The following is a 26,082-nucleotide window of genomic DNA, read 5'->3' as shown; positions in this document are numbered from 1 at the left end:
TTCACTAAGCCTAGGTAATGAACAGATGTGTCAAATTTCACATTAGTTTATAAACAAGCCAAGGAGATGGAGCTAATCAATTTCTCTCTTTTTGGGAAACACAGCCAGGGAAGGTGCCTTCTTGAAAAACAAACTTCCTTTGAAAAAGCTTTTTCTGAAACTCTCCCTGGATATCTCTCTGAGTGACATTACGGTTTTGTAAAAAGCTGTTTTGAAAAGACACTTTTCATGCATAAATCGGTTGAAGTGTTCTTCTGATTGAAGTTTAGAAGGTTTAAGCAGCAGCTTGTACACGAGCTGTGGCAGACAGATAATGGGATCCATTAGCTATATACTGCCTGCTATTTTCCATAAAGTGGAGGCTTAGGATGGGACATGTTAACGATCAAACAGATTTTTTTTTTTAAAACCCCCAGAGGATTTATGAAAGTGGGAAAAGAAAAACACCAAGACATTAAAGTTCAATATTCACTCTTTCTCCAAATACAAAAAGCTGTTACAATTCAACTCAAAACAAAGCATGTGCAAAGTTACAGAAACTTAGACATTGTATAAAAAGTTACACATTTAAGATGGTTTCTTTTATTTCTCACCTGGATTGAGCAAAGAAATTGTTATCTTGATGAAATATTAACAGCTGCTGACCCACGGTAAAAAGTTACATAAAATCTAAAAAAAAGCATAATTACCATAAAACAGCCATCTCCCCTCCCTCTTTTTTTATTTATTTTAAAAACGTTTTGCAGAATAGATGAATATAACACCTCCAGGAGAGATTGACATTGAACTGCAGTGAAGTCTTGGAAGTTCTCACTAGCACGATTGTGTAGCGTAGGGGAGAAGGGAGAAGGCCTATCGGGGCCAGAGCTGGCCCTTTGCTACTGCAGATTTTAGACAAGGAGAGTCCTGGCCTGGGAGTACAGTACCTAGAACAGGGGAGCTGGTTAAGATCCTACCATTTTCAGAGTCAAAAAATAGAAAGGAGATGGTTTTAAACACATGGAGAGAAATAATGCAACTTTCTTATAGGGTAGGAAGAAGGGAGCATGCCATTGTCTGTCGAGAGTGTACAAGGAAACGCATTCATCGTCAAAACTACAGAGAGAAAACAAGGGGCGGAGGTCCCACTTCCCTTGCCTGTTTCCAAAGATGACCAGGAACCGCTCTGACGGAGCCGCTGAGTGAAACGCGGAGGTTTCCCGAGGGGCTGCAGGCTGCTCCCAGAGAAAGACGCGGGGGTGTGATCTCCTTAGCTCCTGCTGGCCTTCACTGAGCGCTGGAGCCTCCCTGGGAGCTGCCCGAATAGCTCCCGTAGTCGTAACTGCCGTAATATGGAGGCCACTGGCTCTGGTTCTGATAGTACTGGCTCCACTGCTGGGCGTACTGGGGGGAGACGACAGAGTTATCGCTGGGCAGTGTGCCGGCGAAGCTGGGAGTCCCCAGCACCACCAGACCCTTAATGCCAGGAATCAGGCCGTTTGTACTGGGGATTTACCCATTTCAGACACCTATGCAAACCCACAAGACCAGGGTTTTCACGACTCTACCTCGTCAGGGCGTGGCCCAGTGGTTACAGCCCTGACGGTGAGACCTCCACTGGCCTGCTGGGTGACCGTCGGCAAGTCCCTTCCCTTGGTTAACTTCTTACCTCTGCTAGCCATGGGGACAGCCAGACTGACTTCCTTCGGCCAGGGCTTTGAGCTAGAGAAGAGCTGTTCTTATTCTCCTGCTGCATGCACTATGCGACATGGCTAACTTGTGTTGCGTGTCGGTCTCTCCCCATCTCCCCAGGGGGAAGCGGGTAGTGGAGCGTTTTGACGGGGACTTTCTACATATCTGCGTTGCTGTCTTTATATGGGAGAGGTAGGTCGGAGAAGCATGTCCGGCACTGGGAGTGGAAGGTTTGATCCTTAGTCCTGGGGGCGTTTGTTCCCCAGTTTGGGAACGCACCAAGGATGGACGCTCTGTCTTCTGCACCGAAGGGCTCACCCTGATGGCAGAGCCCCGCGCCGCGCCCAAGAGGGGGCGTCGCTGACCAACCTCTTCATCCTGGAGCTGCAGGCTCTGAGATGCCCTGTGCCCAGGAGAGGTGCTCTGCAGATCTGGCATCCGCAGCACCGGCCTTTGAGACTCGCACTCCCTCGGGGCACGCATAGGGCTGTAAGCCCCGAGGGGCCTGGCCTTTAGGTGCCGCTGCAATACGCCGCTTCACAGCAACGAACCCTTTGTGCAGCCTGGCCATCCCCTTGTAAGGTGGGATTTGTAGGGGTGCTGCTTAGCCCTGCCCAGGAGTGGGGTAAAGTCCATTGAGTCAAAGAGCACCTTCGCCCGTCCACGGTGAGCATAGGCCACGGGCCTCAGGATTAACCTCTCTGGGGCAGACCCCTTTGGGTTTGGATTATCTTCTGTAAAGTACCATTAACACGCACCCGCTCTAAATGACTAGCCAGAGCACCAGGGCATCTCGCATGGATCCTCAGGCACCAGGAAGGCGTTTGGGAAGCCAACAGATCAGTACCGACGCTGATTTCTACAATCAGCTTCGAGACTGAATTACAGCCTAGGACAACGGCTGCTGGAAGTCACCTGCCTGAGCTCTCCCAGGGACACCACAAACATTGCACTAATCCTCAACTTCTCCGCTAACAGCAAGGAGGCGAAGGGAAGTTCTACGACTGGCCCCAGCTCACAGCACATCAGCCAGAGCCAGGGTGAAACACTGAAACTTCCCTCCCCCAGTCCTATGCATGAGCCACTCCTCCATCCCTACAAGCATCCATTCGTCCTACGGTCAGATACACCCTTAGCTTACCCTCCGGCCAGGTCATCGCTTGACCGAGAGCCCGTCTCCCACCTACCTGTTGGTACTGGTTGTAGTTCTGCTGATTGTAGGTCTGTGCTGTCGGCGGTGGAGGCTGGGTGTAGCTTTGGCTATAACCACTGTAGCTTCCATAGTTGTAGTTGGGAGTGTACCCTCCTCCTTGGGTGTAGCTCGCCTGGGTGTAGGGCTGGGGGTAACTTGGCTGTAATGAAAGGGACAGGATTGTTACTGTGCGGCATGGTTCATTGACAACCATTCCAAGGCGCTCCCCATGCTGCCCAGGGGGGAACAGGCATGAAACATTCCCCCCCGGGCAGGCTCAGGGTGACCCCAGCATGCGCCCACTCTCTTTGCAGGGACCGTGGCGTTCACGGCCGCCCGCTGGAGAAGCCAGGGAAGAGAGAGCAGAACCAGCCAAGAAAGGAAAAATGTCAATTTCACTCCAGGGGGAAAAGTGAAAAATTCAGATGAAATCCAGAAGGGGCCGTCCTGATAACTGCAGTCCCACCATGCATTCCTGTCCAGCCTGACAATTCTAGGATTCACACAGGCCAGCCAATCCCTCCCCCAGAGTCCCCCCCCACGCCCACAACTTGTCTGACTTCTGACGTTTCAAAATGAAAAGAGTTTTCACATGTTCGGGGTCTCCCCCCATTGAAAAAAACCCTTCCTTTTTAGCCCCCCGGGGAAAAGGGGTAAAAGCAAGAGAAGGAAGGGGAGCACTTCACATGCTGCTTTCAGCAACTAGAAAAACGTGGGGGAAAAGTTGACTTCTCCGAGATCTTCCCAAAGCTGTTTTCGGGGAGGAGGGGGACACGGGACAAGATGGAAATGTTTGCTTTGGAGGCTCTATAGAAAGGGGGCGGGATGCGGGTTCTTCAGGATGGCCTGGGCACACTCCCGCTCCTGGGATGCGCCACCTCGAAGAACTCCAGCTTAATGACCTTCATTTCTCTGGCCAGCCAAACACAGAGCAGCCCACCCGTTTCCAAGCACTCCCGCCCCAAGCCTGCTCCACCGCACGCATGATCCTTCCTGGGGAGAGGCTGAGAGAAAGCAACAAGCCAGCCATGACCAACGTCAGCCAGGCGGGTGGGGAAGGTGACCAGAGCCCCTGGGACTGAGGGTGGGGTCGGACAGCCCTCGATGGGTTCTCTGACCTGCTGCTGCTGCTGACTGTAGCTGCTGGGGGTGCTGCTGGTGGTGGGGGGCGTGCTGCTGGGAGGCTTGTAGCTACTTTGGTTGCGAGCGGGGCTGTAGCTGCTCTGCGGCTGGGTGTTCCGGCTGTAGCTGCCCCGGGGGCTGGAGTTGTTGTCTCTGGTGCCGCTTGTCCAGCGATTCTGGGTGTAGCTGCCCCGGTTGAAGCCTAGCAGAGAAAGCAGGGGCTGTCAACAGGAGTCACCCCTACACCCAAGAGGAACACGTCTCATTGATAAATCCTTGTGGCTGTTTATGCGACTGGGCCCAGCACCCGAAAACTACCCCACACGGCAGTTCTTCAAAGGCAGCGCAGCCCACTCTCCCCGAGGAGTGAGGATCAGACCCCCTCGCACCTACCGAGACTGTCTCTCCCCCCCCCCCCCCCCGGGTCTCAGCACAGATCCCCACAGAGACTGTCCCCCCTGCATTATACTAGTGGGGTTGCAAAGATCCTGACCAAGCCTGCCTCCCCCTCCACAGGGCATGGGGCTGCACAGAGAGACCCGAGTTTACAGTCTCACTAGACAAGGGGGGGGTGAAAGCACCCGCACCCCTTGCTGCGCAGATGGGACATGGGCCCCTAAGCCCCGCGGGCACCTCGGAGACCCCACCCTCCAAGCGCTGCCTGGGGGCACACAGGCGCTCTGCGGCAGAGGTGGGAACCACACTCAGCTCTCCAGCCCAGCGCTGATAGCACAGGACCCGCCCCCGGCCACGGCGTCGGCCTAGCTCCGTGCTCAGACCTCCCCCGCCAACAGCTCTGACCCTGGGAGGGGCACAGGTGAGACTCTACCTCCTCCTCCTCCTCCGCTGCTGCCGCCACCTCCTCCGCTGCCCCCTCCCCCGCTGCCCCGGAAGCCGCCTCCGCTGCCCCCTCGGTTCTGGAAGCTGCCGCGACTGCCTCCTTGCGGGCTGCCGCTACCCCCGCGGCTGTCGAAGCGCTGGAAGCCGCCACCGCGGCCCCGGAAGCCGCCGCCGCCGCCCCGGTTGTCGAAGCGTTTCTCCGGCGGGGGCCCGGCTTTCTTGCCCTCCTCGTTATACTGCTTCACCAGCGTCTCCGCCTCGTCCCGCTGCAGCTCGATGTAGATCACCGCGTCCAGGAAGTCGCCAGCCTCCGGCAGCGTGAAGTTGGCTGGATTGCAGGCCCGGCGAGAGGAGAAAACAAGAGACGTGAGCTAGCCGGCAGCAGCCTGGCAGGGGGACAAAGGCTGCCCAGCCTTGCGTCACGGCATCGGACCACCAGAAAGGAGGCGACAGATCGGAAGGCAAAAGTAAACAGGAAGGGAAGAGACACCATAAACCACGAAAATGATGTATGCATGATGTCATCCCCGCCCCAGCCAATGACAGGGGGGCCACACACTCCGGTCTCCACTGCATCCAAGTACCAGTCACCTCTCCTGCCCCCTTGTGTCCAGCTGCGAGAAATGCAGTCACAGGGGAGCCAGACAGTCACTTTCATCTGGACAGAATCATGATCTCGCAGGAAAGGGTTTTTTTCCTGTTGTTGGGGGGAGGGGAAAGAAACAACCCCGAGCCTTGCTCTGATTATTGGTTTCTGGGAGGATAACATGAAAGATACATAACATTTTCCCCACTGGAAAAAAGTCAACTTGGGTTTATAGCATCTCTTGTTAAGGACAGAGGAGAAGCATGGGGGAAGAGGAGATGGAAGATGACAAGTGAGACAAAGGAAGGGAGGACAAAAGATCAATCTCAGGGTCAGCATTTGAAACCAAAAATAAATCTCTCTCCAGCTCTTAAACAACACAACAGGTGTTTTGGCCGCGTGTGGTTTGTGGATCGGTTTGTTCGTTTCTAGGATCCTACCTTTCATTTCTAACACTGCATGATCTGGCACATCCTTCCCCTCCTCATCAGTGCGCTTTATTGTTCGATCTTTTAAATCCTCATCCGTGGGACAAATTACAATAGCCTTGCGTTGGAAACCTTCAAAAGGACGCATTTTTCGTCTCTGGGCAGATCCATAAACATTTGTCTAGCAATGGTGACAAAGAAGAGGCAAAAACCGTTCATTATTTGGCGTTCTCTTTTCCAACAGAGCATTGTGGCCTGCAATGGTGAAAGAAGACATGGTGCCCCCGCGCATTTAGATGGTTGTGAAGTACCCTGGACAGCTAACCTACCTTTTTAGGCGCAGAAGCCGGGGAAAGAAATGTTAGAACACCCACATTTGGTACTTTTTGCAATTCAAATGAGATCTTTCATTGCTTCGCTCCCCCCCAAGAGAGAACCATGAAGAGGAGGGTTTGTGCTTTGCTTTCTTTAGAAATAAGTGAGTAATTTACACTTTAAGTGGGAAGCCGGACAGGTTAAATGCAAACCTGCATGGGTCAAGAAGTGTAATTGGCTTAATTTGTAGCAAGGGAGATTCAGGTTAGATATTAGGGAAAACTTTCTAACTCGAAGGATAATTTAGGCCCGGAACAGGTGACCTAGGGAGCTTGTGGAATCCCCGTCACTGGAGGGGTTTTAAAGAAGTGGTTAGAAAAACATCTGTCAAGAATGGTCTAGGTTTGCTTAATCCTACACCAGCAGGGGCCGGGGGATGGACTCTTGAGATCCCTTCCAGCCCCATGTTTCTTTTATTCTTAATTAATGGAGATATCCTATCTCTTAGAGCTGGAAGGGGCCTTGAAAGGTCATTGAGTCCAGCCCCCTGCCTTCACTAGCAGGACCAAGTACTGATTTTGCCCCAGATCCCTAAGTGGCCCCCTCACGGATTGAACTCACAACCCTGGGTTTAGCAGGCCAATGCTCAAACCACTGAGCTATCCCTCCCCCCGTAACAGTGCAGACCAGATGCTAGAGACATCCCTTCCCCCGGCTTGTTTTCACCAGCTGGATTCTCTGCCATGACTGCCGAGGAGCGGTAAAGATTCACGCTCCCGCAGGCTGGCTGTTTTAAGAATGACAGAGGAAGCGAAGGGGAGCACAGAAATAGGCGCGTTACACAGGAATCAGAGGCTGGCGATGGAGGGAGCTTTGAGCCAGCTAACCCAGCACTCACACAGCTAGACTGCCCAGCTGCATGAGGGTCTCCCGGATGAGCTCGGATGTTACCACTGTCTCTTGTGTTGCAGTGGGGTAGTTTCATCAAATACCTTTTCGCACATATGTATTTTAAAGAAGGATCCTAACCGATTCGCTCTTCCCTGGGAGGACGGCCATGACAGCGGGGGCAGCACTCAGTATACAGGCATCTCGGATTCAAAGATGGGATCTAATAATAAACTGGGAAACTGAAGCCTCATGTTTTAACTTTATTCCTATTAAAAACTGACATTTAGGCGGACTTCAACCTACGGCTTTGTTAAGCCAAAATCATTTCGCTCTCATTGGTTTAATGAGACTATTTGTTACACGTTTGTCACAAAGCACATTTCCCGCCACAACATCTGGATTTGCTTTGAGCCTCAGTTTTAGTTCTAATATAAAATGGGATCAACCATCCCCTTCTCGGGGATTTCACACACTACATTAACACTCTGTTTGCGGTATACAATGGTTTTCAACAGACAGATGCCAGTCTTGATTGCTGTAATGCAAGTATCTATTCAGTTAAAATTCCTCCGGTGATTAAGATCTTCACGACAGGCCAGAGATATGTGCGTTGCTGAAACACTGATGCTTCGGTTTCCTTCAGCATCTATTGTACGTGCTCAACGGTGGTGATGAGCTGGAAATAACATTTCACACAAGTGCCGGTCCCAGACCGGGCCCAACTGCTCCCAAAGCAGGAGAGAATATTCACAGCTGGAAAAACCTCTGCAGCTACTGCTACAGCAGAGAGCCAAGGACAGGACACAGAACACTGCTGCAAAAAGGCATCAGCTCACAGCCAGACCAGCACGCCGTTACCAGGCACTCCACAGTAACCACTGCCAAAGCTGAGCATCTAGCAAACCAGCGCACAACGTTCAACCACTCAGGCTTCGCACAGCACGGCCGCCTCCCGCCCTCGGCCGACTAACAGAACTGGATCCAGGAGCAGCCTAGGCCACACGTATTAAACAAGTTCCACGTTCTTGGCCTCCTTTCAAGGCCGAGTGGCACCTAAAGCTAAGCTCTCACCCCCTGCTGTCAATTCCAGGCAGCAAGGTTACTCCTCAGCACTCCAGAGAAGGTTCATTCCAGCAGGAGGTTTGGGCCTACTTGATGGCCCAGCAGAAAGGGCAAAGCCCACCCCCTCGATTGAGGGAAGGGCCACAGAACTGGGGAGCAACAAAGGAAGGAGTGAGGTCCGAGGTTCAAAAGGGGACCCTGAGCCCACTGACACAGCACAAAGCGTCCTTGCTACTCTCCCCAGCCCCCAGGAAACGGGCTGATGCCAGCAGCACGTCCCTCGAACACAACACAGGCTGGTACAATACTAAGCCCCGCGGGGCGCAGCCTGGAGAACGCTGGAAAGGGATAAGGGGCGTGTTCTTATTAAGCTACTTTTGCTGCTGCTCAGTGTGAACACCCGAGAACCCAGATACCTGGCTTCACTTCCTACCTGGGGATTTGCCTCCGCCACCCCATGCTCTGCTGATTACCTTGCAGGAGGCAAGGTGACAGCTGGGAATGGCCCGAGGTCAGTCACAAGCATGGGTGCGGAGACTGGTTTTAAGCCAATCACAGAGAGCTGTTTGCCCTTCAATCCGAGCAATGCAGGGAGAATCTCGGCTCCCTGAGGACTCAGCTCTGCCCATTAACTGGTTACCTTTCAGGGCGCAGGGCTTCGGGTCTCACTCATGCTTTTGGAGTGGGGTTTTCCAGATGGTCAGGGGATCCTATTCTTCCCACAAGGCACTAGATCTAGCCATGGAACTTGGGTTTCAATGATTTGGGCCAGATCCTCACTTGGTGTAGATCAGCGAGCTCCATCAGCGTCTAGTGAGCGGCACTGTTCTACGACAGCTGAGGACCTGCCCCTGAATCTTTTACATGGCTACTGTACCGCTCACTGGAATGCCAACGAAATAAACACCAGCAATGCATTCATCCTCAGAGCGCTGACGCTCCCTTCCCTCAGCTGTACCTCCGCCCCCCGGCAGGGCGCGCACTACGCCAGCACGGCCCAAAGGAAGGCTAGCTCAAACTCAAAGCAAAAACGGGGCGCCAGTTGGCTTGGCCAGCCAGATTTCTGGCAATCTTTTGGCTGGCTGCAGATTGTACTGTGCTTCCACCAGCTCTCCTAAGCCGGCACATAGCTGGACGTCTTCCCTAACTTCCGCAAGAAGCGTGAGAATTCAATGGGCCACGTTGTTTTCTCAGAGCCAGTCTGGAACCACGGTGCAGTGTGCTAACCAAGGCAAGGGGCCCACCAGAGGCTCTAGCCATAATTACGCAGCGAGGCGCCCACGACACTTTCAGCAAGATACACAATGCCCTTTGGGACTGAAAAGCACAAAACGTCCCAAAACAACAGCGCAATTTTGTGGGGGGACCTTTACCAGTTCCAGACCATTGTGGTTGTTGTATATGGCAAACTGATGCAACTCTCAGCCGTTTAGCAAGTAGGGCACCTTCAAAAGTTAACAGCCAAGGCTTCTCAGCTACTGCAAGACATCCCGGAAGGTTTACAGAGAGAACACAGCAAATAGAGATCATGGCAGCTTTCCTGAATCCTCGGTCATTAAAGGTTTTAAAAAAATATTCAACTCTCATCTACATGATAGATACACAGTCAATTTGTAAATGCATTTCTGCAAAGGAGTTTGCCTTGAAGCACAGCAGCTTACATAAAATCATAGCATCCGTACAGAAACGCACAGCAGCTTACTGAAAGACGTTTATATGGACAAGCTTTTGGGCTTTGTTCTTCAGGTACAAGAAGGTCAGAAACCATCTCTTTGCAGTTTTACAGTTAAAACAGAACAGTCACTAACACTTCATCTTATTTAAACCTTGCAAAAAGCTACAACTCAAGAAAACCCACGAGAAAACAGACGGACAAAGCCCGAGAAGCATATGCCAAACATAGAGTTGCCTAAAGAGTAAAAGATCTTGGACCATAACAGAGTTCACAGACTACGCTGTTATAGTCTAAACTCCATACTGAGCTGCCTAAACATTTTAGAATCAATAGCAGCTGAGGAAAAATATTCTCTCTCTCCATCAAGAAAGCAGCCAGCTGTACTGGAAACATGCTTAAACCTCTAACACAACAGCAACCTCTCGCTGCATTCACCTCTGTATCATACTAAAACCAGCAGGAGCTAAATCCAAACCTTCCAGACACCCACGCGCTCACAACTCTCCAGCCCCAAGTGGGGAAGACACTTCCTCACTCCACATACGATCTACAGTTTGCTTGGCACCCAGATCTCACTTGTAGGCTCAAGGCAAATGTAATCAATACTGTACAAGGAAAGAGTACCAGAGTTCGGAATTTTAGACGGATGAAGCAAAGAAAGATCTCATTTGTGCACCCTTTAGGCCAAATTGGGTATTCATTAGTTTTTTTTAAATCCTCAGACACTTATCCTACATTTCAGGGTTATTGTTCAGGTTCAGGGTTCAATATACAGAACTGACAGACGCGTGCGGGTCAGTTACACGTATGCCCTAGTTAACTAAACCGAGTGCTGCCATCAAATGTGGCTAGCGCCGACGTGTCTTAATAAAGGGAAGACGCTAAATGCTATCCACAGCCTCTGATCTCTGAGACAACCGCATCAGTGGTAGGATTAGAGAACAGTGGCTTCCTACGGCCGCCCTGCCTTTAAGCCTTAACCCAAAGCTGACAGGGAACCCCAGATGGGCACATAAAGAACTGTACGGATCGCTGGGAAAGCTACCAGCTAGATGATGAAGATCCAGAGCTGCTGGGCTTTTCAGAACAGGGCTCTTTCAAAGCCTCCTAGGGGAATGAGATGCTCAATTCCCATTGAAGTTAATGGGCTTTGAAAATGCAGCCATGAGGTTTAAGTCTGCACATGCAATGGGAGGGAAGTCTGGTTTCCTATAACCCTGAGCGATGCCAGCCTGGCTGTGACTCACCTGGGCTTACCTGTTCTTCTCAGGACATCCAGCCCAACAAAAGACAACAAACTACTCACCAGTGGTACTTACGGATCCCTAGGGCACTCTAGGAAACGTCCAGAGACCAGCACTTACCTTAGCCTATCTTCCCTGACCTGAAAAGCCAGTATTTAGTTGCACGGCCACTTACCTGGATACACTTTAAACAGAACAATCAATTTCGTTCCAAAAGCTCTCTCAATATTTGGAACTGTGCGCGGTTAAGCTAAGGGGGCACTTCCTATTACTCACCACGGAGTGTTTGAACCTCATTTCTCTGGTATGGTCTTTACCGTGGGAGTTTTCCTTCAGCCCCAGACACACAACAGGTGTACATGTACGTGCACATGGTTAACACTTCTGCAGTGCACCGGGTAAGCCTGAGTGCGCCGCGCCGCCCGTTTACCGGTCACGCGCACAGGCGGACGCCAGGGAGGCGGCTGGGCGAAGGCCTCTGTACCTGATCCAGGATGTAGTTGCGTTTCTTCCGGGCGGCGATCTGGATCAGGCGGTTCAGGCACTGCGTCGCTTGCTGGATGAGGACGTCCCAGCGGCCCGCGTAGTTCCGCTGGCGCCGAAGTCCCATCACCTTGAAGGAAAATACGGTACAGGGTTACAGTGCGGGGTCTGCGAGCTGCTGCGGGGGTGGGATCCTCAGCACCTCATGTGGCAGTGTTGGGAGTGGGGTCTAGTGGTTACAGCACAGGACTCCTGGGTTCCATTCTCTGCTCTGGGAGGGGAGTGGGGTTTAGTGGTTAGAACAGGGGCTGGGAGTCAGGATTTCTTGGGATTGTTTTCTGAGTTGTGGCAATGACCCCAGGGAAAGCCAATTACTTTCAATGTATCATTTCCCTCATTTACATAATGAGGACAATACCCATTTCACTGTGCAGGGCATATGAGGTCAACTCACGTGTATGAACCACTTAAAGGTTCTTGAATGAAAGGAGCGAACGATATGCTCTAAGAAAAGGCTGAGTCGGGACCAGGAATAAGAAAGGTGTAGAGCTCCCCTGTCACGTCTACTACAAGAGTGACTGCTTTCCAACAGAACGATCCCCTCTGATCATCGAAAAAGGAGCAATCCGCAGAAGTGGGAGACTTAGCTATTGACGAGGGCTCATCTCTTACCCTCATCTTATCCATGATGGCGTTTGTTCCCAGAATGTTGTATTTCTTCGCTGGATTGGCAGCCGCGTGTTTTATGGCCCATGTGGTCTTGCCAGCAGCAGGTAACCCCACCATCATGAGGATCTGAAACACACACACACACAGAACATCAGCTATTGCAACAACACTGAGCGCTTTGTCCTTTCCACGCACTAATTCCAAGGCCTCCTCTGACGTAGACAGACACTCCCTCTTACACGGGGCAAAGCGAGGCAGGGGAGTGACTTTACTCAAGGTCGTGCAGGGAGCCGAACCAATGACTTTGGATTCCCAGTTTGGCTCCATAACCACAAGCCCGCACTACTTTATCCTCCTCCTCCTCCCTGTCCATCCAGGTATTCAGAGCGTGCCCATCACTGTGGCATCTGAGCTCATCCCCACTTCACAGCTAGGAAAACCCTCACAGAGGTGCACGCACTGAGAGAGCTGCTCTGAGTCTGGATTAGAACCCCGGAGCTGCTGATTCCCAGCTGCGTGCTCAGACAGCTGGAGAATCGTCACTCCTCCAGCTGACCAGAGCTGTGGTGCCTTTAAAACAAGGCAACGTTTACTAAAAGCCAACACACCTGCTTCTCTCCCTACTAGCGGCGCCATAGAGTTCCCACTGGACGAGATGCACACTAGCCTGAGAACTCATCGCCACGAGGCGTCACTGAATCCAAGGGTTAGCAGAACTGAGAGCAGGACTGGAGATTTACATGGAGAATGAGAACAGCAATTTAAACAAGACTGGTGGATGGAATCGAAAGCCTCCGGCCCCCCACTAGGGGCAAGTTATTTCATAATGGCAGAGTTTCCTGCCCCAGGTTCTGAAGTAGCAGATACTGGCCACTGGAGGCAGGATATTGGGGGAGATGGACCCCAGCTCAGATCTTTGGTCACAGGAATTGCAGGCAGTAAAAAGCCACCGCACGCTGTCCTCCTCCAAACACCCTCTAACCTTTCCCTCTGCCCACGAGACACTCGATGGTTAGGCAGTTGGCGTGCTGTTTGGTGCTGCTTCCACGCTGATGGGACCGGTTCACTGTTAGCCCCAGCTGGCTCGAGCTTGACACTCGGATTGTAAGTGCCTCACAGCAGGAAGCGGGTGGATTATACAGCGCAATGCACAACACCTACCTCACACTCTGCTTTACACTTTGGTCCTATGGTCCCACGGATGCGCTCGGCCAGTGGAACGTGCTGAATGAAGGTGAAGCCCGGGGGGACGGGGAAGTAGGTGTCTTCCCGCTGCCCAAAGTTGAACTCAATGGCGCAATTCTTCACCAGGACGTGGGGGAAGAGCGCCTGGCCGCCCAGCGCTTCCTTTCGTGCCCGATAAGCCACGCCCAGCCACTTCCCATTCTTCATGAAGGACATCTCCACCTCCTCCCCACACTCAAAGTCCTAGTTACAGGGGAAGAGAGTCAGTGTAAATGCAGGGCCAGGGAGAGGGGCAAACAGCGCTAGGGACTGTCTGAACAGCACACACCAGGGAACTATGCAAACGTGTGTTCACATCACAGCCACCCACTGAGACAGCATCCCCAGCGTCCCGGGGAAGATCCTGCCGCTGCTGGCCCCGGCTCTGAGCTGTTCGCAAGCACAGCTCTGGCAAGGTAATTCTCTGGGGGCCCTGCTCCAAGGTCAGCCAGCACCGAGTGAGGAACTGACAGCTCCGGCGTGGAAGCCTAGTGCCGAGGGAGGTCGTTACCGCACCGTGGTCTGAGTAACTGTCAGGTGCTTTCTGACTCTGCCCCTAACTGAACTAGTGTGTGACTGGACACCCAGGAGGGGAGGAAGATGGGCGTGTGGAGATGCGGATTCCCAGCCCAACTTTGCAAGGAAATCCCGACCTACAGCAGGGGGCTCTCCCCTGTCACCACCTACGTTAACACTCCTGGGGGCGAACGCAGCAGCGAGCTCGGTGTCATATCTGATGCTACCTGCCCCGTCAGCATCTCGGGGTTTTAAGCTGCTTCTCTTCCCATGGGGATCTTGCAGAGGGGACAGAGGAAGTGGGCTGACTTCACAGTGAAAATGACCAGACACAGAGCGCAGTCAAACGCACAAAGCAAACAGCCTGGAAGCAGAACGCGAAGCTCCTCCCTAAGCCCTCAGTTACAGTCTACGGAGCGGGCAAAACGCGGCAGATGGAAGCTCCCTCTAGTGTCTGGACCACGGGCAGACGGGCAGTAACAAACTCCTAGAGACCCAGTCCTTTATCTCCTGCTCACTGGTTTTAGATCCCGAGGGCGCAGATTCAACCCGGCCACGGCCATGGTTACACAGACACGGTCAGGGAGCCACCCCCTAACAGTGGCAGCGGCTGAATGACCCGGCTACATCTGGAGCAAACCAAGAGCTGTAGAAAATACCCTTGTGAGCAGTTAGTGAGGTGTTGGCAGCGTACATTATATTTAAGAATATAATTGTAGAGGAGGGAAGGGGGTGGGGTTGCTGCGGTGCCTCAAAAAGAGACTATGGAAATGAAGTGACTGAACACACTTTAAAGAGCGGCACCGGGAACTCCGCAGCTGCGACAGGTCACCGGGGGCTGCGGCTGATGGAATGCTCGGCCAGCAGGTCAGTTTCCACGCCAGGACGCACGGGAAGTGGTGCCTGCAGGAGTGGATGGGGGGCACTGGCAGCACGAGGGGGCGTCCCCTCGAAGCAGCAAGAGCCCATACTCACAACAAGGCAGGCGATGACGTCGTTCTCCGAGAACGTTTCGCCGTAGTTCTCGAATTTGCAGCTGCTGGATTTCTTCCCGGTGCCTCCGTAACCGTAGGAAAAGGGCTCTTCCCCTGAAGAGAGAGTCCAAGGGGCTCGCTTGGTCACGGCCAATTCAAACATAGGGTTGCACACGCCACTTCCTTAACCGAAGGCTAATGGAAAGGGTACAGGCCCTGCCCTGCCCTCTCAGGGTTACTGCCAGCCCTGGCTAGCTGCACATGGCTACAACGTTCCCAGCTTCAGAGCCCTGTTTCAGAGGAGAGAGAAGAGTCTCTGGGGCTAGGGCATTTTCAGTGGACGGAAAGGGCTAAGCAAGCCCCACCTCTGAGCAAGCCACCCCCTAACACTGGCAGCGGATGAATGACCCGGCTACATCTGGAGCAAACCAAGAGCTGAAGAAAATACCCTCGTAAGCAGTTAGTGAGGTGTTGGCAGGGTACAGGCCTCCCACCCCATATAGGGACACGAGCACCTGGGTGCCATGGTGACGGGGACCCAGGTGATTAGTGACATCAAAGACTTTACAAACATTTCAGTGCATCACAGAAGTACCATGATGTGTCTCTTTGGCATGGCATATGAAAAGCTGCAGCAGCCCTTACCTAACTGAGTGCTGCAAGAGTCCAGGGACCAGCCAATGCGCACGACGTGAGGATCAGGTTCTGTGGAAGGAAGGTGTTTTACAGAGATTTCTTCATTGATCTGGGGACAGAAAACAGGGTTGAAATGACCTTCATGCCCAGACAACTGGGTTCACAAAAAACCTTTTACATTTTAAAGTCAACGCCTGGAGTGGTCTGTGCAGAAACCAGGGACAGACACTTCAGAGAAGTAAATTACCAGCCTAACAACCCTGTCTCATCTAGAGCCATGAAAGCAAAGAGACATGCAGTAAAACGTGGCCCCAAATTCAGGGTCTGTAAAAGTCAGAGTTTCCACCAAGTTTTAAAGACTTCTCAGAGTAACAACTTTTAATAGTCAATGGTTCCCCGGAGCATCTGCAATGGGGTCACTGAACCATTGTGCTAGTACGCGGTTTCTCCACCCCTGGGTTGCGACCCCCAAGGCACTGAATGTTTTATTACAATCCAAAGCAAAGAAAATCTCACCCACGCCCCACACTCTGTGACTTTTCAAGGTAATGTGTTCTGGGTCAAGCCCTCGAAACACACTAAAACGTGGGGCTGGAAGGGACTTCAAGAGGACATCTAGTCCAGCCCCACACCAGTATAACTAGAATCGTTGTCACGGACGCTCTTATGGTAAATGGAAAGGGTGTGTGTGCGAAAACTGACTTAGAATAAAGGGCTGTGGATGTGAAAAGGCTGAAAAACAAGGTACTAGTACACCAGAGCCTAATAGTAAAACAGAAATGAACGAGAAACTGACGAGGCTATTTTCACAGCCCAAGCTGAGAGAAGCACAAGATGAAACGCTGAAAGCTTTTTAAAAACCATGGGTTTGTTACATAACATTGGTGAGGAAATTTGAACCCACCTTAGTGACGCAGTAAGTAACATTTTGCAATTGTACTTTTAAAAAAGCTTTATAACTCTCTCAGCTCTGGGAGAAGTTCCTATTAGCCTCGTCTGTAAGGTGAAGCAACGCTCAGTGCTGTCAGTGGCAGAGCTGAGATTAAAACCCAGGTGTCCTAGCTCCTTGTATTCATGATCTCTTCCCCAGATTTCTGTTAAGAAGCTTTAACAGACCACAGCTGAGAGAGGCCAGCAGCCTGGATTACTGGAAAGAATTCTCTGTGTTACATGAAGCAGCACTAAGGAACTGGCTAAAAGCATGACTTGAGTTAAGCTGACGTTTGTAAGTTTCCAGTTTACTAATTGGAAGTTTTCTGCCCAGCTCCAGACTGAGAAACAAATGGGGGGACCGTGCTTTGTGTTACCGCTAAGGCTCATGAAATCAGCTACCAAGGGTGACAGGAAATGAGAACTCCTTGTAGGTAACTGGGCGAGGTGTTTTCCTACTGTTTCAATTCACGAATCCCAGTGCAGACGGTCTGGCCTGACAGATCGCACACGGCGTTCCCGAGTGAGTGTGGGGAGGTACGGGTGCATGCACAGCTCTTCTGGGGAAGATTCTTGTTTCCTGCTCCAACCAGTTTTAGAGGTTTTTGCTTCCAGCTGTGTGGAGTGGAACTACGCAGAACCCGGAAGTGAAAAGAGAGCTCTGCTACAGAAGTGGTCTGGTAGCCCGATCAACCAGGGGTCAGACTGGAAAGAGCACCAAAGCTTTCCCATGTTACAACCACAATCCAAAGGCTGTCCACTTATGACCCGAAACAAGAGGCCAGACGGGACAGGTCTTCAGCCGGCCATCCCTCCCCATGCACACATGCTATGATCTGCACTGAAATAGTCAGCACTGACATTCAGTGCATCATCACTAGGCATCAGAGTTAACACCAAACCGAAATGAACAAAGACTGTCATCTCTTTAAAGCTACTGCTTCAGGCTCTCTGCCCAAGCCCGAAGACTGCCCTGCACTGATTTACATTTTAGTGATGTTAAGGGCTAAGCAACTTGCACTTTAAATTTTTTTTTAGAAACTTTAGAAAAATGAAGCTATAGATTCAGGAGAACAAGATACAGCTACCAGGGAAAGAATCCAAGGTCACCAAGTCATTGCAAGCTGACCCAATTGACCTCTGCCTGAGGGATACGGCTAGACTGAAGTCACTAGCCCCACAACAGAAGTGGAGGGATTTCAGTCTGACCATCTTAAAAAGGAAGCCAACTTTGCTGATAATGCCACTTGCATGGAAAAAAGAGGGTTTGCTGCTTCAGCTGATAAAAAAAGAGGATTTAATGGTCACCATCAGTGAATTGGGCACCTCCATGGAAAAAGGAGACCCGGGTTAAAGGATAGACATTCCTCTCCAACCGGAAGGAGTTGAATTAAATCTGTGTTGTTACTCCACAGCCCCTATCTCTGCTCAGAAGGAAGGCTACGTAGGCTGCAATGAAAAAAGGCATGAAGCGTACACGTGGAGATTATGATTTCATCTTACTCTTTCCCCTTGGTGAAGCTGGCTATTCAGATGAGTCGTTAGGAACCTATTTGCTGTTAGTCCTATTCATGGCTAAGCCCTGTTTCCTGCTGGAAATGCTCCCAAATCCAACTCTTTCCCCACTGGAAGATCCCTAGCACATGAAATGTGAAGTTACCATTCATGGTGACTTACATGTTGCTAGCGGCAGCACGCTGCTCTTACCTTCATCTCGTAGCAGACTCGCCCATGCCTCACTCCGTAGGTAGCTCGGGCGCCTGACCACAGATAAGCAAAGCCTTCTATGGTCAGTGGGTAGCCGCTGTATCGGTCCCTGGCGACTTTGAAATGCAGGTCGCAATTATCTAGAGGACAAGGAGGTCTGGTTGTTAACTGGAACAATATGGAGGTGATCAGTGCACTAGACTGGCTAAGAACCGCACACCACCTTCTATGCCCACAGCCCCTTGCACAATGAGATTTTAGACATTACCATAATACAGTAAAAGCCCTATTCTTGGCGTTCCCCCGCTCCCCGACCTGCCTGTCTGTCTCATCCACCTGTTACACCTTGTCTTAGCACAAGGAGGAGCTTGGGTTATGAATTGTGTGGGGCAGGAACGGTCATTTACTCTATGTTTGCCGCATGCCTAGCACAGCTGGGCCTTTCAGTTCAATTCCCAGCTCCGGCACAAGTTGTTTTGTCTCTCTCCACCTCAGATCCCGTCCGTAAGACAGGGATAACGGAAGGGCCTATCCCTATCTTGCACCCCCTGCCTCACCAGACTGGCGGGGGATCAATACATTGCAGAACGTGAGACGCTCAGGTACTACCATGCTAGGGGCCAGATAAGGACAAGAGAGATGATGACATCTGAAAAATAAACAAGGGAGCTGGAAAGATCTTTAGTCAGACGTAAAACCTGTGTTCATTAACACTGTTTAATTAAAACAGGAAGGAATTCAGGGAAGTCCTCAGACTACATGATCACAGTTGTCCCTTCTGGCCTTGGACTCTATGAATTCCAATGCGTAAGCACTACAGAGAAAGGCAGTCTTTGTTAAAGGCACAATAGCCCTGCCCCCCAGTTATGGGGAGAGAAAGCTGCCAGTATCTCTCTGGGACCCCTAAGAGTCCTCCAGTCAAACCAGAGAAGTCTAGTCTTGCTATCCTGGATAATTTTCAAGTTGAGAAGAGGCAGGAAGGAGACCCCCATGTAAAGGTATTTGGGGTGCAGGGTGCCACCATTCTCTGCCCCCTGCACTCACATGTATCAATGGCCACTAGCGTCTCATCAAACTCTTCTTCGTCGTCTTCTGCAGGAGGCTGAGGCGATCGGCCCCTAGAGCAAAAACACCAAGGCACCAACGTGACTCATGTGTCACCCAGCAAGGCAGAGCTTTGGGGACAAAGAGCAGCAAGTAAGGTGGGAAGAAAGAACCGTCAGGCTTTCACTGGGACAGATATGTTTGCATTTGCAACCAGAGACTCCTACTAGAAAAGCAAAGGTGAAGAGGCTCTCCGGGAACGTTTGCCAGTGACCCTTTTCCCCACCACTGAAAGCTTCCAGGTTTCCATCACGGGATGTTACATTGGGCCCTGCATCTGGTAGAGTTACTGACCCTGTACAAACTGCTTGTAACAAACCACCAGATCAGAACGGTGAAACTGACACACCATTGCCAATAACCGCACAAGCTGTGGGGAACACAGCACCAGACCTGTTCTTAAAACACACATGAACTCTGACCAAGACTGGATGGAAACAATTTCATACGGACAATCCCTTTCTTAAATACAAGCAGGCTTGGCAGAACTGGATTTTTATTGTTTATCATTTTGACGGATAATATAGTTGCTTTTAACTTTTTTATGTATTTAAAATTTCACAGTTGAAGGAAATTCTGGAGGGTTAGACAACAGGGGCATCAGACAATTATTATTTAATAACAGCAGACACTGGGATGCAAAAAGTTAAAGCTTTTATAAAGTTATACCTTTATCGTCAAAATATACCCAATAAACAACCTGAAATCAAACGCGTAAGTTCTCAAGCAGCGTTTTTCTCACTTTGCCCATCTTGATTATCAACGGACCTTTTTTTTGCCCGTTTGCATGTGTTTGAAGAAATCAATCTTTACCAACTTTTACTGATAAAAATCTAATCCTTCCAAGCCTAAATACAAGGGAGAACCTGCCACAAACCAGGAAGAGCTGAAAGTTCTAACAGGAGATACCACCTTCTAATTCTTCTTTCAAGTTAGGTGAACACTCACTCACATGCAGCATGTGTTATTTTGCCCCTCTCTAACACTTCCTTTGAGGATGCTCTCAAAGCTCTTTAGGGAGGTGTTTTCTGAAAAGCTCCTAAGGGATTTAGGAACACAAGCCCCACTGAAAGGCATGGGGAGCTGGGTGCCTAAGTCTCTGGCTCTTTTGAAAGTTCTCCCTGTTAAGCATTAATGAAGCTCCATAGCACCCACATGAAGCTATGTATGATTCCAGTTTTACGCATGGGAAACAAAGTTAAGTGACTTGCCCTCGGTTATACAGGAAGTCAGTGGAAGGGTCCCCTCTAAACGCCCCATCTCCTGACTCCCAGTTCTGAGATTTAAACATGAGGTAATTCTTCCTCTCTGCTACTGCGCAAAATTAAAAGCAACATTGAAAAAAAGTCAATTGGAATGAGGTCCCAGAGCCAGATTACCGTCTGCCATTAACACCCTGCTTTATGTGGGACATTACACACCGTGAGACCCGTATTCTTTGTGATAACGGCCATGCCAGGTCGCTCACTGTGCTGGAGTATTCACAAGCAATAAAGCCCAAACCCTTAGATCTTACTAGAGCACTTTTCATCCCTAGGTCTCAAAGCGCCTTACAAAGGACGTCACTATCATTATCTCCATTGTACAAAGGAGGAAACGGAGGCACGGGGAGGCATGACTGACCCAAGGACACCCAGACATCCAGTGGCAGAGCTAGGAACAGAACCCAGGTTCCCCGAGTCCCAGTCCAGTGCTCTACCCACTAGGTCACACTGCTTCCCCAATGACCAAAAATGTTCAAGCATGAAAAAAGTGAAAGTGAATGGCTGGCTTTGGCAAAATCCTTGACAGACCCAACAAGTTACGCTCCCAGCTCTTCCTAAACCCAGCTTCTAGGACTCTCCTTAGCTCCTGGCCCAGGAATAAACGTCTTTAACCGCAATAAGCGAGAGACTCCGCGAGCTCACCTCTTATCTTCCCGGTGTTCGTAATACCCTCGCCCTCGCTGCTCTTCATAAGGTCTCTTGCGGCCCTGTGGCTGCTGCTGCTGTCTGGGCTGAGATGGATCAGGCGCATTGTAGCCAGGAGTGGGGGCGCTGTAGCCAGAGCTGGGGGCACCGTAACTGGAGGTGTTGTAGCCAGAGGAGGGTGCATTGTAGCTAGGGGCATTGTAGCCAGAAGCCGGCATGTTATAGCCAGGAGCTGGCACGTTATAGCCAGGAGCTGGTTCTTCTTGCTTTACTTCTGTCTTCATCTCTGCATTCAAAACAGGCAGTGAGATTAAAATATTCCAGTCACCCATGACAAGACAAGGACCCTTCTGCCTTTACTGAGAGCTGCTCAATGCTAACAAACCCCACCACCACTCCCCAGGCTATTTTTGCTATGATAATTCATCCTTTCCCCCAGTGTGATTAAAAGGGATTAGTTTACAGGGCTCCATTTTTTCCCTATTCCTAATCGCATGTTCAGGACCAGTCCTTGGCAGGATACTGGTCCCAAATTATTTCTAGCCCTATTAGGCTGCAAAATACTGCAACCTTGGGGGATGACAGCAAGCAAGCTGGGGATCAGAGAGATGCCATTTTAAGGCCCGATGTCTTGTGATCTTTTTGGCAGCAATACATTCAGCTGTTGTACCCCAGTGGGAATCAAAAATCACAGCTTTCCCAGGGGTGCAGAAATCGTTTCTAGCCTTGAACAACCACAAAAAGCTGGACCATAAATGCACCACTGATCTATAGCTAGGGTTTCGGAGAGCTGTCTAAGAACAGGCTATTTCAAGTCTCAGACGTCAGATCAGTGTAGCTTCCGTCCCTTGACGCTGCCTTTTGAGTGCTTGTCAGACTGAAACCAGTTCTTTGATTACACTACACAATGGGGCAATACAACTGCAAACCCCTATCAAAGCCTTACGTAGAATGGGGAAGGGAGGGGAGGAGAACCAAAGAAAGCTTCCTTCTTCCGGTAGGGACTGATCCACCAACAAAGGAGAGCTCTGGGCACCACAGTGACTTAAGGCAGTAATTACATGCCCGTTCGTTATAATCTTACTTTTCAAAGACTTTTGCTGATAAGTCCGACTTTAAAATGAACGTTACCTGAGTGTAAGACCGGACGCTCATGGTCTAGAGATCTCCTCTCGTACTTGGATTCATTCTCCTGTTTAATATTGCAGTGCTCGAAGGACTGATAACCCTGGGGGTCATTCTGATGAGTATTGTTGTCGACACCATCTTCAAATAGAAACAGGCATGCATTAAGGCCGTTACTTACAACGGACTGTAACTAGAATGTGCAGAGGAAAACTGAGCTTCAGCATTTTATCAACAGGGAATTGGTCCCTGCAACTATTGGGAGCTACACAACAAAGACTAACAGGCCTGGCACCCAGCACTCTCAGAAAGCTTTCATGAAGGCAAAGAAGCCAACCACTTGTTCACTGCAAAAAAGTCGTGTGTTTCAGTCACAAAACTTTTCCAATGGAAACAACCCAGTTTCCACTAAAAACAACAAAACCCTGAAATCCCAGAGTAAGGCGAGTCTCCTAACCAACACTCCAGCAAACAATGACAGACACAACACTTCCCACATGTGTAGTATTGACCTGCGACCCTCATGTCTAGCGATGTAACTAGCAGGGCTGATAACTTGCGATTTACTTTCCAAGCTCCACAAAAAGCGAAAGTGAAAGTGGCCAGGGAGGCAACACCACCTTCCAGGGGAAATGCAAAACAGCCAATTTTGGTGATCTGCTCAGAGGCCATCAAACAAATTCAGCAATGATATAGCAAGAGCATGTCAGTGCAGAACCTAAGCAAACCAGTGGTTCATTCCCTTTCACAGCATGAGGCGGTATCTTAGCAAGTTACACGGAAATACTGCACGCCAGAGAAGCACAGACCCTGTACAAGATGCGCCATTATTCAGGATAAAAGTACGCCTCAAAGGGCTGTTAGCAAGCAAACAAGCTGCCCAGGGAGACATGTTTCCAAGCACCAGAGATTTAGGGAGCTTCCTGCGCGTGATTTGAAGTGTAATATAGTAAAACGGTAAGACGACTAGCGAGTCCAGACCCATACATACGCCCAATGCAGAACCCCTGAGGGGCAGTTCAGTTTCTGTCTTTTAAATTCAGTCTGTTGTATAAAACAGAATGGATCAAATATATTACCCAGACATCTGCGCACTTGCACATGCAGCTCCTCCAGCCGTACGTTCGCACCAGGAAGGAATATTAGGCCAGCAAAAAGCAGTGGAGTACAGACTAGACGTTGTTCTACAGCACCTGCCAACACCAATTCTACGACCAGAGCAGACCCTAACCCCCTGGTGAATGGGGGGAAGCTGACAGAAGTCTGACTCTAGAGGATGTGTCAAAATCCATCAACAAGAAAACAAAACGAGGAACTACCCTGGCAAGGAGCTGACCAAAAAAAACCAATCGTGTGGAGCAACAAATAAGCATCCGCAGCTGGCAGAAGGATGCAACGTTTCCTCATTGGGGTGCGGGGGTCTATCGGGTAGATCTACACACTTTCTATGCCACACCTCCACCTCAGGACGAGATGGGTGGTTGTCAGAGTTGGGACTAGAACCCAGGAGTCCCGACTCGCTGTGGCCGTGGCCCCTGCTCTAACCACTAGGCGCTCACGCCCTGGGGCTGGGTTAGCACATCCCACCTGCCAAGCGGGGCCCGGGGAGAACCTGCGTGTTCCCAACCGCCGCAGTGGAGACGCCCGGCCCGTTGCGGACACCGGTGCAGCTCTCCTGGCAGTGACCTCAGATGACACCGGCGGGCAGAGCGCCCGCCAGTCTCACCAGCGCCATGAGCCGTAGGGGCCTCGGGACTGTGCCCCCGGTGCAGTCCCCTGGGGACAGGGTGACCACATGTCCCAACTGTACAGGGACAGTCCCGATTTTTGGGTCTTTCTCTTATATAGGCTCCTATTAACCCCCCCCCGTCCCGATTTTTGACATTTGATGTCTGGTGACCCGACCTGGGGACTTTAGTAACTGGTCGCCCGCACCCAACAGAGCGACGCCATCAGTGCGGGCCAGGCCCTGGACTCGGGGTGCCTGTTACCCCGCCGACCCCCCACGGGTCCCCCTGTTACCCCCCCGACCCCCCACGGGTCCCCGTTACCCCGCCGACCCCCCACGTTACCCCCGCCGACCCCCCACGTGTCCCCGTTACCCTGGCGACCCCCCACGTTATCCCCCCGACCCCCCCCACATTACCCCCCCGACCCCCCCCGGGCCCCCACGTTACCCCACCGACCCCCCCGCGTTGCCCCATGTTACCCCCACGTTACCCCCCCGGGGGCCCCGCGTTATCCCGCTGACCCCCCCGCGTTACCCCGCTGACACCCCGGGCCCCCACGTTGCCCCACCGACCCCCCCACGTTACCCCCCCCGACCTCCCCCGGGTCACCCCCCCGGGCCCCTCGGCTCGGCCCAGCCCCCGCGTCACCCCCCCCCCCCCCCGGGCCGCTGCTCCCACAACCGGGCCGGGCTGTTGCTGACGCCGGGCGGGGGGGGGAGAAAGAGGCGCGACACTCGGGTGAGGGGCGGGGCCGGGACCCCCCCCCCAGCGCAGCTCCCCCCCGGGCCCCGCCCCTCACAGTGTCCGTCGGGCGCCTGGTCCCCGCCGCCGGCCCCGGGCCCCCGCCGGGCCTCCTCGGCCTCCAGCGCCGCCTGCAGCCGCTCGGCCAGCTCGGCCTTCAGCCCGCGCGTGTCCAGGCCGCGCCGGCCCAGCTCCTCCTTCAGCTCGTTCACCCGCAGCCGCCGCACGTCCATGGCGCCGCCCGCGCCCCGGCCCCGCTCAGAGCCCCGCGCTGGGCCGCGGCTGCCCGGCCATCGGCTCAAAATGGCCGCCATCGCCCTCCTCCCGGCCCGCGCCGCGCCGCCGTGCCACGGGGCCGCTGATTGGCCGAGCGCCCCGCGCCGCGATGGAAGGCCGCTTCTGATTGGGTAACAGCCGCCCCGCTCCTCTCGCCTCCCTCGTCGCCCGTCTCCCGCTCACGCTTAATTTGTGAGGGGAGCTCCCATTGGCCAAAGGTAGAGAGGGCGTTGTAACGGGCCTTGCCATTGGCGAGAGGCCGCTTCCCTCGTGAGTCAATCAAACAGAGCCTCGAGGGCGTGAAGGATAGGCTTGATGGACAGGTGAAGGGGTGGGAGTCAGACCGCCTATGGACCAATCACAGCGGCCCCCCAATAATTTCCTGTTGAGTGTCTCATTGGCTGAGCCCTGGGTTTGTTTGTTTTCTGTGCATTTCCCATTGGCTGAGCCTGAGAGAGAGGGTGTGAGCTTGTCTGCCATTGGCTGAGCCTGGGGGATATTTTGTTTGTTTGTGGAAGGGATTATTTTATTAGTGCATTTCCCATTGGCTGAGCCCAGGGTGGGGGTGTTGCAGGTGCATTTCCCATTGGCTGGGCCCCGGGCAGGGGGGATTGTAGGTGCATTTCCCATTGGCCAAGCCCTGGGGGATATTGTTAGTGCATTTCCCATTGGCCGAGCCCTGGGGGATTTACTGTTAGTGCATTTCCCATTGGCTGAGCCCCGGGGGATTTACTGTTAGTGCATTTCCCGTTGGCTGAGCCCTGGGGGGATTTACTGTTAGTGCATTTCCCATTGGCTGAGCCCCGGGGGGATTTATTGTTGGTGCATTTCCCATTGGCTGAGCCCTGGGGGATTTATTGTTGGTGCATTTCCCATTGGCCGAGCCCCGGGGGGATTTATTGCTGGTTCATTTCCCATTGGCCGAGCCCCAGGGGGATTTATTGCTGGTGCATTTCCCATTGGCCGATCCAGGTGCGTTTGCGTTTGCTCCGGCAATGCAGCCCTGCATGGATCAATGCGCCGCCTGGCCC

General features: G+C 52.0%; 1 protein-coding gene across 1 annotated transcript; it reads right to left on the bottom strand.

Annotated features, from left to right (window-relative positions):
* Positions 1-454: 454 nt before the first annotated feature.
* On the bottom strand, positions 455-25,008 carry HNRNPUL1 (heterogeneous nuclear ribonucleoprotein U like 1). Its single transcript, XM_065423152.1, has 15 exons — positions 24,834-25,008; positions 22,311-22,445; positions 21,177-21,465; positions 19,210-19,283; positions 18,166-18,305; positions 15,538-15,637; positions 14,894-15,006; positions 13,340-13,606; positions 12,182-12,304; positions 11,511-11,639; positions 5,852-6,020; positions 4,815-5,153; positions 3,982-4,187; positions 2,859-3,023; positions 455-1,383 (listed from the first exon to the last, which is right to left on the bottom strand). Exons 1-15 carry the CDS (start codon positions 25,006-25,008, stop codon positions 1,267-1,269), a joined length of 2,541 nt encoding a protein of 846 aa, XP_065279224.1. The 3' UTR covers positions 455-1,266.
* Positions 25,009-26,082: the final 1,074 nt, after the last annotated feature.

The sequence above is a fragment of the Emys orbicularis genome (genome assembly GCF_028017835.1).
Source record: "Emys orbicularis isolate rEmyOrb1 chromosome 21 unlocalized genomic scaffold, rEmyOrb1.hap1 SUPER_21_unloc_8, whole genome shotgun sequence".
Lineage (NCBI taxonomy): Eukaryota > Metazoa > Chordata > Testudines > Emydidae > Emys > Emys orbicularis.
The sequence above is the reverse complement of the archived record's forward strand: the minus strand, read 5'-3'. Positions and strand labels throughout refer to the sequence as shown.

Bases quoted from the DNA above. Each gene is read 5' to 3' on its own strand.
- HNRNPUL1 (XM_065423152.1), bottom strand. From the start codon at position 25,008: ATGGACGTGCGGCGGCTGCGGGTGAACGAGCTGAAGGAGGAGCTGGGC. The intron at 15,007-15,537 runs GTAAGGGCTGCT...CTCTCTCTTCAG, and splicing joins CTCTTGCAGCACTCAGTTAG to GGGAAGAGCCCTTTTCCTAC. The intron at 5,154-5,851 runs GTAGGATCCTAG...CCTGCAATCCAG, and splicing joins TGCAGTGTTAGAAATGAAAG to CCAACTTCACGCTGCCGGAG.